General features: G+C 44.6%; 1 protein-coding gene across 1 annotated transcript in view; it reads right to left on the minus strand.

The window, feature by feature from the left end:
* The window catches only part of LOC120978242 (cytochrome P450 2G1-like), a 126,809-nt gene that overhangs the window by 64,179 nt on the left and 47,463 nt on the right, over positions 1-15,167 (minus strand). Inside the window, exon 4 of the mRNA XM_040406479.1 lies at positions 11,532-11,692. Within this exon, the coding sequence (XP_040262413.1) occupies positions 11,532-11,692 (161 nt within the window). The remainder of the gene's footprint in view (positions 1-11,531; positions 11,693-15,167) is intronic.

Consider the following 15,167-nt stretch of genomic DNA (forward strand, 5'->3'; position numbering starts at 1 on the left):
GCTTAAATTGTACACTGACTAATCAAGATGTTGTAGTTTGCCCAAAAAATTGTGATTTGCAATGTCCCAAAAGCTCAGATGCAGTGCTGGTGCACTGAACTTGCATAAAATGGCCTCTGCCGCCGCCCACCTAACTAACAGAAAAATAAAAGGTTTTTTTTTTTGGTCAATGGGCTCAGGGCAGGGTAAAACGATTGTGCCTTGCACCCACACAACTATTTCTCTGTAGATCGCTAAGTTAGATTCTCTCTTATTCTCTCCCTGAAATCACAAGTCCAGCAGCATCCTCTCCCTACTTGTAACAGCAGAGTGACTCAAGCTTATATAGAGCCTGGGTCACATGCTGCTCTGGCCAATCACAGCCATGCCGTTAGTAGGCATGGCTGTGATGTCTTCTAAGGTCAGACAGTTAACCCCTTGTTGATTGGCTGCTCTGCAGCCTTTCAAAAAGCGCCACGAATGTGCCGAACACTGAACCCGAACTTTTACTGAAATGTTAGGGTTCGGGTCCGGAGTCCAAAAATCCTAATGTTCGGTACGAACCCGAACTTACTTTACAGTTCGGGTTCGCTCAACCCTAATAAAAAGTAAAAAAATAAAAAGGTTAAAAAAACACCAAAATATTAAGTTTAAATCACTCCCTTGCCCAATTTTACGTATAAAATATATAAACAATAAAAAAAATTACATATCGCCATACCCGAAAAAGTGCGAACTATTAAAATATTTAAAAATATCTCCTATGCGGTGAACGCCGTAACAATTTGCCATTTTTTATTCACCTTGTCCCAACAAAAATTAGGTTAGGACTGTTCTATTATGGTCCAGATGTTCCATAAAATGTGGAATGCAAGCGGCTTTTTTGGTGTTTTATTTTTTTCACGTGGTATTGAGTATCACAATGCTTTTTTATGGTATCGAAATAGAGTCAGAATTTTGGTATCGTAATAACCCTAGGTAAGACATGTGTGTTTTTTTTTATTATACCGTAAATTATATGTATTTTAAATATGGCGACTAAAAATTTAAATTATGGCGACTAAATTTTTCAGGTTAGGAGCCAATGGCTCCTTGATATTTATTTTTAGTCTGGAGCCCTGACGCCCATATCCTAAGAGAATTAAGTAATGTCATAGCCAGACCCTCATTTCTGATATTTACAGACTCTATACTGACAGGGAGTGTTCCACAGGATTGGCGCATAGCAAATGTGGTGCCAATATTCAAAAAGGGTCCGAAAACAGAGCCTGGAAACTATAGGCCGGTAAGTTTAACATCTGTTGTGGGTAAACTGTTTGAAGGTTTTCTAAGAGATGCTATATTGGAGGATCTCAATGAAAATAAGCAAATAACGCCATATCAGCATGGCTTCATGAGGGATCGGTCATGTCAAACTAATTGGATCAGTTTCTATGAGGAGGTAAGTTCTAGACTTCACAGCAGCGTATCAATGGATATCGTATATCTGGACTTCTTCAAAGCATTTGACACTGTACCACATAAAAGGTTAGTATATAAAATGAGAATGCTTGGACTGGGAGAAAATGTCTTTATGTGGGTAAGTAACTGGCTGAGTGATAGAAAACAGAAGGTGGTTATTAATGGTACACACTCAGATTGGGTCACTGTCACTAGTGGAGTACCTCAGGGGTCAGTATTGGGCCCTATTCTCTTCAATATATTTATTAATGATCTTGTAGAAGGCTTGCACAGTAAAATATTTTTTTTTTGCAGATGACACTAAACTGTGTAAAGTAATTAACACTGAAGAGGACAGTATACTGCTACAGATGGATCTGGATAGATTGGAGGCTTGGGCCGATAAGTGGCAGATGAGGTTTAACACTGACAAATGTAAAGTTATGCACATGGGAAGGAATAATGCAAGTCAGCCGTACATACTAAATGGTAAAACACTCGGTAACACTGACATGGAAAAGGACCTAGGAATTTTAATAAACAGCAAACTAAGCAGTAAAAACCAGTGTCAGGCAGCTGCTGCCAAGGCTAATAAAATAATGGGTTGCATCAGAAGGGGCATAGATGCCCGTGATAAGAACATAGTCCTACCACTTTACAAATCACTAGTCAGACCACACATAGAGTACTGTGTACAGATCTGGGCTCCTGTGAACAAGGCAGACATAGCAGAGCTGGAGAGGGTTCAGAGGAGGGCAACTAAAGTAATAACTGGAATGGGGCAACTACAGTACCCAGAAAGATTATCAACAGTAGGGTTATTCACTTTTGAAAAAAGACGACTGAGGAGAAATCTAATAACTATGTATAAATATATCAGGGGTCAGTACAGAGATCTCTCCCATCATCTATTTATCCCCAGGACTGTGACTCTGATGAGGGGACACTCTCTACGTCTGGAGGAAAGAAGGTTAGTACACAAACATTGAAAAGGATTCTTTACGGTAAGAGCAGTGAGACTATGGAACTCTCTGCCTGAGGAGGAGGTGATGGTGAGTACAATAAAAGAATTCAAGAGGGACTTGGATGAATTTCTGGAGTGTAATAATATTACAGGCTATAGCTACTAGAGAGGGGTCGTTGATCCAGGGAGGTATTCTGATTGCTTGATTGGAGTCGGGAAGGAATTTTTTTCCCCCTTAAGTGGGGGAAATTGGCTTCTACCTCACAGTTTTTTTTTCCTCTGGATCAACTTGCAGGATAACAGGCCGAACTTGGTGGACAAATGTCTTTTTTCGGCTTTATACTATTTTACTATGTAACTTGAATATTACATTGCCGATTTTTTTGCGATAAAGAAAATAATCTCAAATTTGAGAATTCACGAATATATGATGAATATTCTACCAAATATTCGTGAAATATCGCAAATTCGAATATTGCCCCTGCCGCTCATCACTATTAATGTGTTCATGTGTAATAAAGATAAGTAAATTTCCCCAGATTTATTCTGGGCCCAATTCAATAGAATCCGCTGTCTGATTTGAATCAGGCTTAATAAATTTATTGATTTTATTCCCAATGAAAATACCCTGATCGCTCTGCAAAGTCATATACCACACTCTGGGAGATCCTAGGCCTGTATCCAACCCATCTCAAGCTCTTTAATGCTAAGTGACAGTGACATATATGTCTGTGGGTAAATGAATGGCAGCAGGTGGTAACAAATATTTATGAAAATTGTTGCATACCTGACCAATCATTTATTGTTGTAGACTTTGCCCAATTGAGAATTTTTGTTTCCAAAAATAGTTGAAAATGTTCGTCTCGAAAAAATTCAAACTCCACAGTGCTTGCATATATCAAACCATTGCTTTCTACAAGCTCAACTTTGTCCAACTGAATTTTTTTTTTTTCTAAAGCATTTCCTGAAAATTGCCTTTGATTTTCTTGTCTTTTCCAAAATGGATTAAAATTGTCTTGTTTCCCAAGAAATCCACTTTTTCCCGTGTGGCTGCAAACACCAAACCATCGCAGTCTGCAATCTCTGCATTGTCCACATGCTAATTTTATTTTGTCTTTAAAAAAAAGTCCATTTATCAGTCATGTACCTGACCTCACATAGATTGTATTGGATTTTGTCCAACTGCAACTTTAAAAAAAAAAAAAAATGATATTAATTGTCTCAACTTTATAGACGTGCGAAGAATTGGCTTCTTGGGCACAAAAAAAGTTGTTGAAATTGTCATTGACATTCCTGTCTTGTACTCTCACGTAGTGTCGAAATTGGGCTGCTCCTTGAAACTGTTGCTGTGCAGCAATGGGCACACCACAATTGACACTCAGGGCAGCTGTTATGGCCAATACATGTTATTCATGGACTACTAGGTCAATGTTTTGCATAGCAATGGTGCACCACAGCAACAAGATCAAGTTGTATTGACATCATATTTGGCCAGTCTAGTTTTCACACCAGATGCTTAGCCATCCCCCTCGAAGTCCTTGCTTTGTTTCCCCTCCACCTCCCTCATTTCATATGTGTAAACTGAAATGTTGCCATGCTGTCTTAGATCTGATGGACAAGAAGCCACACAGCGGATCAATTGCTAATGTGCATCAAAAGGAACATTTTCCACAGGATGTCTCCTTGCCAGAACAATCTGCCTTTGCACTGCTTGATTCATAATGTTTCAACTTGCTGGAATTCCAGCTTGCATTTGCTGGACTATCTGTACAAGCAGCATAAATCGGTCAATGATAACATCATGCATGAAACCACCACAGAGGAAACGTGTTATTTAGAGCTCAGGCAGTGGCAGCTCATCAGGGATGCATGTCGCATACTCAGGCTCTTCAAAGAGGTCACCAGATTTGTCAGTAGGGAACACAGTAACATTAGCTATTATCCACCTGATATTTAAAGAAAACACTCAAGCTAATGCAACAAGAGATGATGGAAGAACAGCTTCCACATCTTGCTTGCCTGATTCATGGACTTTTGGTTAGGCAGATTGGAACAGTGGCCACGACTTGCTATGTTTGCTATGTGTGTTCTGTCTTCTGCAGCCTCCAGTGTACTTTAAGAGGATGTATTCAGCATCGTAGGTGTAATCATCGCACTGAAGTGGACAACATTGTTATCCACAAATGTAGAACGCATAACATTTGTGAAAATGAATCAGGTATGGTTCTGGGAGGAGTTTTATACAAGGCTGGCTAATGGCAGAGAATAGGTCTGTCATTGCTGCCCTTGGCAATTTATCGCTGGCCCCATCATGCCACTGCTTCTGTCTGCCTGTCCATCACGTTCCATACTATATTGCTGACGCTACTGCAGCTGTTACTACTCTACTGCCACCACTACTACCTCTACACAGCCTCACATCTACTGTCTTGCCACTATTGAAACCTTTACACAGACACACATCTCCTGACTTGTCTGTCATGTTCCAAACTTGTTCTCCCCCACTTGAAGCAGGATCTGTGAAGCTTTTGTTGCTGGTCAACCAGCAGACTGTAGCAGCAGACTGTAGTTCTGAAGAATATCCACTGCTGACAGTGACACAACCTCTGCTACATCTGTTGTGTTACATTAGGGCATCCAAAATATCTGAGACATTCAGCGCAATTGTTTGGCCGCTGGTAACAGCGAAATTACCTGCGCTACATCTCCTGTATAACGTTTGCGCATCCTAAATATCTGTGACATTCATTTAAAAAAATTTCCCCGCTGGTGACAGTGACATTACCTGCGCTACATCTCCTGTATAATGTTTGCACATCCTAAATGTCTGTCACATTCAATCAAATTTTTTCCCCGCTAGTGACAGTGACCTTACCTGTGCTACATCTCCTGTATAACATTTGCGGATCCAAAATATCTGTCACATTTAGTCTAATTTTTCCCCCGCTGGTGACAGTGACATTACCTGCGCTACATCTCCTGTATAATGTTTGTGCATCCTAATTATCTGTCACATTCAGTCAAATTTTTTCCCCGCTGGTGACAGTGACATTACCTGCACTACATCTCCTATATAATGTTTGCGCATCCTAAATATCTTTGACATTCAGTATAATTTTTTCCCTGCTGGTGACAGTGACATTACCTGAGCTACATCTCCTGTATAACATTTGCGCATCCTAAATATCTTTCACATTCAGTCGAATTTTTTTCCTGCGGGTGACAGTGACCTTACCTGCGCTACATCTCCTGTATAACGTTTGCGCATCCTAAATATCTGTGACATTGAGTCAAATTTTTTTCACGCTGGTTTCAGTGACCTTACCTGCGCTACATCTTCTGTATAATATTTGTGCATCCTAAATATCTGTGACATTCAGTCAAATTTTTTTGCCAAGGGTGACAGGGACATTACCTGCGCTACATCTCCTGTATAACGTTTGCGCATCCTAAATATCTGTGACATTCAGTGTAATTTATTTGCACATACACTTACAAAACCTGCGCTATTGTAAGTGTGACATACTTGCAAGCATATATACCATTTAATATGCTCAAGGCGAGCAGAAAGGGACGGTAAAGTAGCCATTCTGCTGAAGGTGCACGCAGAGGGAAACTGTGCTTGCTGCCAGAGCACAAGAAACACACTCATCCACGATACCTAGCTTCATGTCCCAGTTTGCAGGGCGGCGCAGGACACCACTCTTGAAGTCAGACTAGTGCGACCAGGTGGTCAGTTGGATTGCAGCAGATAATGCTTCCAGTCGGTTGAGCACCACCTAGTCTTCCACAAAGTCCAGTCCAGCCAAGCCGAGCGAAAACAGCAGTACAGAGGGAGAGGGATCCGCAGCACTGCAACAGGCTGGAAGAGGCAGTGGGGTGGCAAAAAGGAGAAGGCGGGGCACACCAAACAGGCCCGCAACTGTTTCCAGGAGCACCCTCTTGCGGCAACCTCCCTTGCCAAGAGGTAGGACCTCTGCAGTTTGGGGCTTTTTTGAGGAAAGTGCGGACGATAAAATATTTGTCATTTGCAACCTGTGCCATACCAAAATGAGCAGGGGCGTGAACACTAGCAACCTCACACCCACCAGCATGGTCCGCCACATGGCATCAAAGCACCCTAATAGGTGGGCCGAACACCTGGGTCCACAATCAGTGTCTGCAGGTCACATCACTGCCTCCTCTTCCCCTGTGTTACGTGTTGGCTAATCCCCTGTCCAAGACACAGGCGTGGATGCCTCCCGCCCTGCACTTGGACCTTCGCAAGCACCATCAGCTAGCATATCCACTTCTGTGTCCCAGCGCAGTGTACAGATGTGCATACCCCAGGCCTTTAAACGAAAGCGCAAATACCCAGCCACCCACCCACAGGCCATAGCACTAGATGTGCACCTTTCCAAATTGCTGGCCCTGGAAATGTTGTCAATTAGGCTTGTGGACACTGAGGCTTTCCGCAGACTGATGGCAGCGGCGGTCCCTCGATACTTTGTCGCCAGCCGCCAGCCGCCATCATGTGTCCCGTCACATCACCCGTGCCCTGACCAATGCAGTTATTGGGAAGGTCCACTTACGGACTGATACATGGATGAGTGTTTGTGGCCAGGGACGCTACATTTCCCTGACGGCACACTGGGTCTCGAAGTCAGACCAGTGCTTCCAGTCGGTTAAGCACCACCCTTCCACAAAGTCCAGTCTCAGTAGCCAAGAGTCTGGTCAACAGAATCCTCACCCTAATCATCCTTCCCCCCACATGGAGAGTCTTGCCAAACAAGTGATCCCACACTCGGATATTCCGAGGAGCTCTTTTCATCACCATTCCTTGATTTGAGCCTCTTGCCAAGCCCGCATGAAGAGGGACATGAGGAGATGGTGTGCACTGATGCCCAAACTCTTGAGCATCCACAGTCACAAGAAGATGACGGTGGGGAACGGAAAATAGTGCTTCACGAGGTGGATGATAATGATGAGAAACAGTTGCCAATAAGTCAACAGAAATTAGAGTCTCAAGAGGTTGATGATGAGTATGAGACACAGTTGTCAATAAGTGAGGTTCTTGTTAGGTCAACAAGTCAGGAGGATGACCAGAGTGAATAAGTGGAAGAGGAGGTGGAGGACGTTGAAGTCACTGACCCAACCTGGGAAGGTGGCAAGCTGAGCGAGGACAGCAGTACAAAGGGGGATCCACAGCACCGCAACAGGCTGGAAGAGGCAGTGGGGTGGCAAAAAGGAGAAGGCGGTCCACACCAAACAGGCCCGCAACTGTTCCACGGAGCACCCTCTTGCGGCAACCTCCCTTGCCAAGGGGTAGGTGTTCCGCAGTCTGGCCCTTTTTTGAGGAAAATGCGAACGATTATAGAATTGTCATTTGCAACCTGTGCCATACCAAAATAAGCAGGGGCGTTAACACTAGAAACCTCACCACCACCAACATTAACAACCACATGGCATCAAAGCACCCTAATAGGTGGGCCGAATGCCTGGGTCCATAATCAGTGTCTGAGGGTCACACCACTGCCTCCTCTTACTCTGTGTTAAGTGCTTGCAATATCCCCTGTCCATGACGCAGGCGTGGAAGCCTCCCGCCCTGCACCTAGACCTTTCGCAAGCACAATCAGCTAGCATATCCACTTCTGTGTCCCAGCGCAGCGTACACTTGTCCATACCCCAGGCCTTTGAACAAAAGAGCAAATACCCAGCCACCCACACACAGGCCATAGCACTAAATGTGCACCTTTCCAAATTGCTGGCCCTGGAAATGTTGCCATTTAGGCTTGTGGACACTGAGGCTTTCCGCAGCCTGATGGCGGAGGCCGTCCCTCGTTACTCAGTCCCCAGCCGTCACTATTTTTGACAGTGTGCCGTCCCATCCTTACACCAGCATGTGTCCTATAACATCACCAGTGCCCTGACCAAAGCAGTTCTTGGGAAGGTCCACTTAACGACTGACACAAGGACAAGTGCTTTTGGCCAGGGATGTTACATTTCCCTAACGGCACACTGCATGAACGTTGTGGAGGCCGGGAGTGAGTCATACCCTGGGATGGCACAGGTGCCAATGATGCAAAGGATTGCAGGCCCTACTTCCATCAGGATTTCCGCCACCACCTACATTAGTGGCTGCAACTCCCCCTTCTCGTGCTCCACCTTCTCCTCCACTTCCACCTCTGAATTATCATATTGCAGCACCAGTGAGCCATCAGTCAGTAGCTGGAAGCAGTGTAGCGCTGCAGTGGGGAAGCGGCAACAGGCTGTGCTGAAACTAATTTGCTTAGATGACAAGCAGCACACCACCGCAGAGCTGTAGGCAGGGTATAAGAGACCAAACTGAGCTGTGGCTTTAGCCACTTAACCTAGATCCAGGCATGGTTGTGTCTGATAATGTCCATAACTTGGTGGCGGCTTTGGAGCTCGGCGAGCTCACACACATACCATGCCTAACCCATGTGTTCAACTTGTGGTTCAGCAGTTTCTCAAAACCTACCCCAATTTGGCCTGAGCTACTGGTGAAGGTGCACCGCGTGCGTGCACATTTCCGCAAGTCATCTACAGCTGCTGCCGGTCTGGCAACGCTGCAGCAGTGCTTGCAATTGCCAGCTTACCAACTGTTGTGCGACGTGAGCACGCGCTGGAACTCCACATTACACATGTTGGCCAGGCTTTGTGAGCAGCAGAGGGCAGTAGTGGAATAACAGCTGCAACATGGACGTCGCCTTTCAATTCAGCTTCCGCTTTTCGCAAGCGAGGAGTGGGCATGGATGTCTGACCTCTGTGAGGTTTTACGCAAATTTGAGAAATCAACACAGATGGTGAGCGGCGATGCCACTATTATCAGCATAACCATCCCACTTCTGTGTCTACTAAAACGCTCGCTGCTCACAATTAAGGCCGACGCTTTGCATGTGGAAGAGGTGGAAATGGGAGAAGACAGTACACAGGATGATAGCCAGACCACCCTCTGTTCGTCTTCTCAGCGCAAATTGGATGGTGATGATGATGAGGAGGAGCAGGAGACGGTTGCCTCCGCTATAGAGGGTAGTACCCATAGGAGGTTTATTCCATCTGTTCAGCATGGATGGGCCGAAGAGGAGGAAGAGTATGAGGAGATTGAGAGTCAGCCTCCTGATGAGGACAGCAAAGTCTTGTCTGTTGGGACTCTGGCACACATGGCTGACTTTATGTTATGCTGCCTTTCCTGTGACCCTCGCGTTATACGCATATTGGCCAACACCGATTACTGGTTGCTCACCCTTCTCGACCCCCGATACAAAGAGAACTTCTCATCTCTCATTCCTGTGGTGGAGAGGACTTCTCATCTGTCATTTCTGTGGTGGAGAGGACTAGCAAAATGGTGAAATAGCAGATGGTCCTTGTGGAATAATTGTTCCAAAAATGTCCAGCTGACAATGCTGGCGTCAGAGTACGTAGTTCCTTGGGCAACCAAGGAGGGGAGAAGAGGGGAACACACAGCAGTTCCAACAGAGGCAGGGCAACACTCTCCAAAGCCTGGGACAGTTTCATGACACCCCGCCAGCACCCTCACCCTGATGCACGGCCTAGTGTCACAAGGAGGGAAAAGTTTTGGAAGATGGTGAAGGAGTACATAGCAAAACTTGTCAGCGTCCTAAGTGATACCTCTGTGACTTACAACTACGCTATTGGGTGTCCAAGCTGGAAACGTGACATGAACTGACTCTCTATGCCTTGGAGGTGCAGGCCTGCCCTGCCGCCAGCATTTTGTCAGAGCGGGTATTTAGTGCTCCTGGGGGCATAATAACTGATAAGCGCATCCGCCTGCCAACTGAAAATGCTGACAGGTTGACTCTTATCAAAATGAACAAGGCCTGGATTGCCCCTGACCACTCTACTCCACCAGAGGAAAGTGGCTAAACATAAAGGCACTTTTATGGTATATTGAATACACTGTATTCCCATTCACCCCTCCCACCACAAAAATGGGTATGTGGTTCAATCTTCCTTCCCTCGCCCTCCTCCATCTTATCAACATGCTCTTTAGGCTGCCCTCACCCCAAATGTTTTAGAGGGTCAGCTCAGCAGCAGTCACTCACCCCAAATTTTTTAGATGGTCAGATCATCAGTAGGCCCTCGCCCTTAATTTTTTAGATGGTCAGCTCAGCAGCAGACCCTCACCCCTAAATTTTTAGATGGTCAGGTGAGCAGCAGGCCCTCGCCCCTAATGTTTTAGAGGGTCAGCTCAGCAGCAGACCTTCATCCCTATTTTTTTAGATGGTCAGATCAGCAGCAGGCCCTCGCCCTTAATGTTTTAGATGGTCAGCTCAGCAGCAGACCCTCACCCCTATTGTTTTAGATGGTCAGATCAACAGCAGACCCTCACCCCTAATGTTTTAGATGGTAATATCAGCAGCAGACCCTCACCCCTAATTTTTTAGATGGTCAGCTCAGCAGCAGACCCTCACCCCTAATTTTTTAGATGGTCAGATAAGCAGCAGGACCTCGCCCCTAATGTTTTAGAGGGTCTGCTCAGCAGCAGACCCTTACACCTAGTTTTTCAGATGGTCAGATCAGCAGCAGGCCCTCGCCCCTAATGTTTTAGAGGGTAACCAGCAGGCCCTTGCTCCTAATGTTTTTGCGGGTCACCAGCAGGCCAGCAATCATATTTTTTTAAGGGTGTATTTATCGATAGCCATATATGTCAGCATCATTTTGACATTATTAACTACTGCTGTCTTTCAGTTAAAGAGTTTGAAAGGGGGAGGAAAAGAAAGACATAAATATGAGAGAAAATTACGAGTGCTACAAGAACTCAGTGTGTCATACACCAATATCCAATTGACTCATTTGTTAGAATTGGACCCAAACTAATTTCAAGAAATTCGCTCATCTTTACTTCTGGGTCCTAATGAAAAATGTATATTTGCCCAACGTACCCAAATATCACATGCTATTTATAGTATTAGTATTTTAGCAGAGGGTTATTGGTGCCTTTTAGATGCCAGAGCTGAGGTGTTACTGAAAGCTCTTTTCCCCCTACAGTTACATGTACATTTCTCTTAATAAGAGGGTACTAAATCGGTTGCCGAGAGAAAAATATTTGTCCAAAGGGTAGATTTGCTACTGATTAAATACCATGTGGCTGTCTAGTGTATAACGTTGAAAGTGTTGCACTTACCTGTCCATACACACCGCTCATATCCATAAATACAGCATTAAACATGCCCAGGAGCTTCTGGAAGCTATCATTACTGTATTCAAAGCGGTTTCCAAACACAATGGAGCAAATTACATTTGAAACACACTGGGCTAGAAATCTGGTCGGGTCGACAAATTGTTCTGTATAAACAACATAAAAAAATAATAATAATAGTGTGTTGTTGGTTTTTTCCACATAATAATAAAGCAGACAAGAAAGGAAGGAATGAATGAAGGTAGGAAGGATGAGATTGAGAAAGGGAGGAATGGTAGTTCTAATGCATCCTTAGGTTAACCTCCACTTTACTTTAAAGCTCATTTCTTTCTATAAAACTAATACCAGTGTCTGTACTTGTAAGACTGTTAGCCCACTACCCACACTGCCAGTGTGGGTAGTGGGCTAACAGTATTACAAATACAGCAGCCGCTGAGGAGCCAGTGTAGAAGATACAGTAGGAGTGGTAATAGCTCTGATGAGATGTTGTGGCACGGTGTACACCCTAAGGCTGTTCTTTGGGGATCGGTGCAGTGGAAAGGTAGTTTGAAGAATGAGACCAGAAGTGAACGATTAACTGTCTATTTTTACTAAGTGAAAAATATAACTTATGGTATATCTAACAGCAGCAAATTCAAAGAGCAGTTTATGGCACCAATTTCAATTGAGGAGATATGGATACAGGTTTGATGGCTGCAATTTAGCATTTGCGGGTATAAGTGTCCACTGTAAAGTTCAGACTTGAGCTTTACTTGGCCTAGTGGCAGTTTTGGGTGGTGGGTGTCTGAGCTGTAATTCTTCTCCTTGCAGCATTGCCTGTAATTCAGGGTTTTGCTGTTTTGTCTCTGTGTTTTCTTGAGGTAGGATTAGGCTACTTTCACACTTGCGTTCGGGGTTCCGCTTGTGAGTTCCGTTTGAGCGTTCGGGTGTCCGCCTGGCCGTGCGGAGCCAAACAAACTCACAATGTAAGTCAATGGGGACGGATCCGTTTGAAGATGACACAATATGGTGCAATTTCAAACGGATCCGTCCCCCATTGACTTTCAATGCAAAGTCTGGACGAATCCGTCTGACTAACTTTCACACTTATTTTTTTTTTCTGAAATATAATGCAGACGGATCCGTTCTGAACGGATACCATTGTTTGCATTATAGGAGCGGATCCGTCTGTGCAGACACCAGACGGATCCGCTCTGAACGCAAGTGTGAAAGTAGCCTTACTTGGTCTCCCTAGGGACTTGTTCCAAGGAGCAGGAGCTCCGCAGTGTGCTTCCTCTCCCTTCTAAGGCTACTCAGGAATTCCCCCCACCTGGCAGGAAATGGGACTAGCCCACTCCGACCAAGAGGGGAGGAAGAGGGTGGTTAGGCCTATTCCTGACAACCTTTGCCATCCATGTCTTCCCTGCTGGGATGCTCGACCAATACATAAAATACATAAAGTTATAATACACAACTATATGCAATATATTTGCAGTTACCCCCAGGTCTGGGGTACTGTACAAGTATATTTTTGTGTCCTTAGACAGAGGTCCATACACGAGGTCCATAAACCGAAAAAACAAACTTGGATACAAAGCAAGTGAGCTTGCAACTGCACAATGAGCGGTCCTGAGTCAGAATTCAAACCCAAAGACTCCTGTCTCTTAGGAAATAACTCTTCTCAATGAACTACAGGTTATTCTCTTTCACTGAATCTATTGTCTAGGACAGTTCTTGTCGCTTGAGTTTCTAGGCCTTGTTTTCTTGGACTTCTAATTCAAATTTGACCATAGGACTTTCCCCTTGTTAGATTGTTGCACTATTATCTTAGTCTAGGTCTGATTTCATCCTGTGCTAAAATCATTGCTGATACCTGTGTACTGAACTTGTTTCTTTCTGTGTATGTTTCTTTCTAATCCCGCTTTTATACCTAACTCTGGCTGCTGATCATGCCTCTCCCGATTGCTGCACCTATTGTTTCTGATCTCATCCTGTATTCTTTAGTACTGTTACAGCAATTAGACTCTGAACCGGTTCCACAGCCCACAGTCTTAATCTCCAGCACTGAAATCAATGACAATCATTCATAATACACTTTTCCCTCAAAGCACAGGGATAGTTGTGTGGCTGGGGCAAGTCCCTGGTAAATCAGTGGCTATCATATAAGAGCTTGACCTCAAAGCATTCTACGATCAGTTTTATAGGAAGCCAATTTTCCTATTTTTGGAATGTGAGAGGGAAATGTAGTATCCAGAGGAAACCCTCGCATTCATGGTGTCCCTGATCGGATTCAAAATCAGGACCCTAAAGCTGCAAGGTACTGCTAAACCTTCATGGCGCTGTAACACATGCATGGCGACTGCACATGCACAGTAGTTTCCCTTCTATAAGCTTTTCCATTAGTGACTGTATTATGTCTTTGCCGTATGGAGGTGCCTGGACACTTGCTGGGTTTGGGACCCACTGCTGACCACTTGCAATCTCATTTGCATATTGTATAAAAAGTTCATTTTCTCAGTTGGACCTCCATAGTGGGAGACATGCTTCTCCTTATTTTAACAGGGAGCAAGATTTTGACAAGCTACCCTTGAAGTACTACAAAGTCTACACAAGTGGCTTCCATCAAATCTGCTTGATGGATAGGAGCTCAGAGGTAAAGAATCCCCAGAGTTTAAACCATAGTAATCACTTCAAACTGGTACTGTCATATAGTGATTATCGAGCACCAAAGTATTCGGTTGTTCGGCCCGAACACATTGATATATTTGTGTGCTCGGCCGAGCACCCGAGTATAATGGAAGTCAATGGGAGACAACCAGGCACCCCCTGCTCTGAAGAGGGGAGGGTGCGTGGTCCATTGTAAAAGGTCAGAAAGTGACAGAAACACCACCGAAATGGATCGGGAACATCATGGGAACGATGTCTGGATACTTCTTGGACACCAATGTTGCTGCTGGGAGCCATGTTGTCTGAGTTGTACGCCACTTTTACAGACTGACGAAAATACGCACAAAACCCCCCAAAAATCTATTTTACAGGAAAAATTGTTAGGAAACATTCTTTCCTGTATATTCAATTGCATATAAAGTGCAAGTGCTACAATAAAAATACAAGCAGGAGGCTCCCTAAAACATCCTGTATATCACATAAAGGAGGGCCTCATTCACATTGTGGTACATTGTTCAGGTAGCGGGACTCCTACACTCATAAAGCCTATGCACTAAGTGAAAGGGCTGCCAAAAATTACAAGGAACCGGCACTCCAATAAACCCTTTATTACACATAAAAGAGGGCATCATACACACCCTTGAAATATTATGATTGATGGCCTGCTGGTGACCCTCAAAAACATTTGGAGCAAGGGCCTGCTGATCTGACCATCTAAAACCTTAGGGGCGTGGGCCTGCTGCCGCACTGGTGACTCTAGATAACCTCTGGGCGATTGCACGTCCCGTGACGGCGACGATTCATTCGGATGTCTGCCCTATCAGTTTTCAATGTTCTTTTCTGCGCCTACCATGGTGATCACAGGTAACGGGGAATCAGGATTCCATGCCATAGATGGATCTTGAGAAAAGGATACCACATCCAAGGTAGGTCAGTGGATGAAATCTGATTGCGTGGAGAGGGTGGGTCAAGTTA

The sequence above is a fragment of the Bufo bufo genome, chromosome 8, assembly GCF_905171765.1.
Source record: "Bufo bufo chromosome 8, aBufBuf1.1, whole genome shotgun sequence".
Classification (NCBI taxonomy): domain Eukaryota; kingdom Metazoa; phylum Chordata; class Amphibia; order Anura; family Bufonidae; genus Bufo; species Bufo bufo.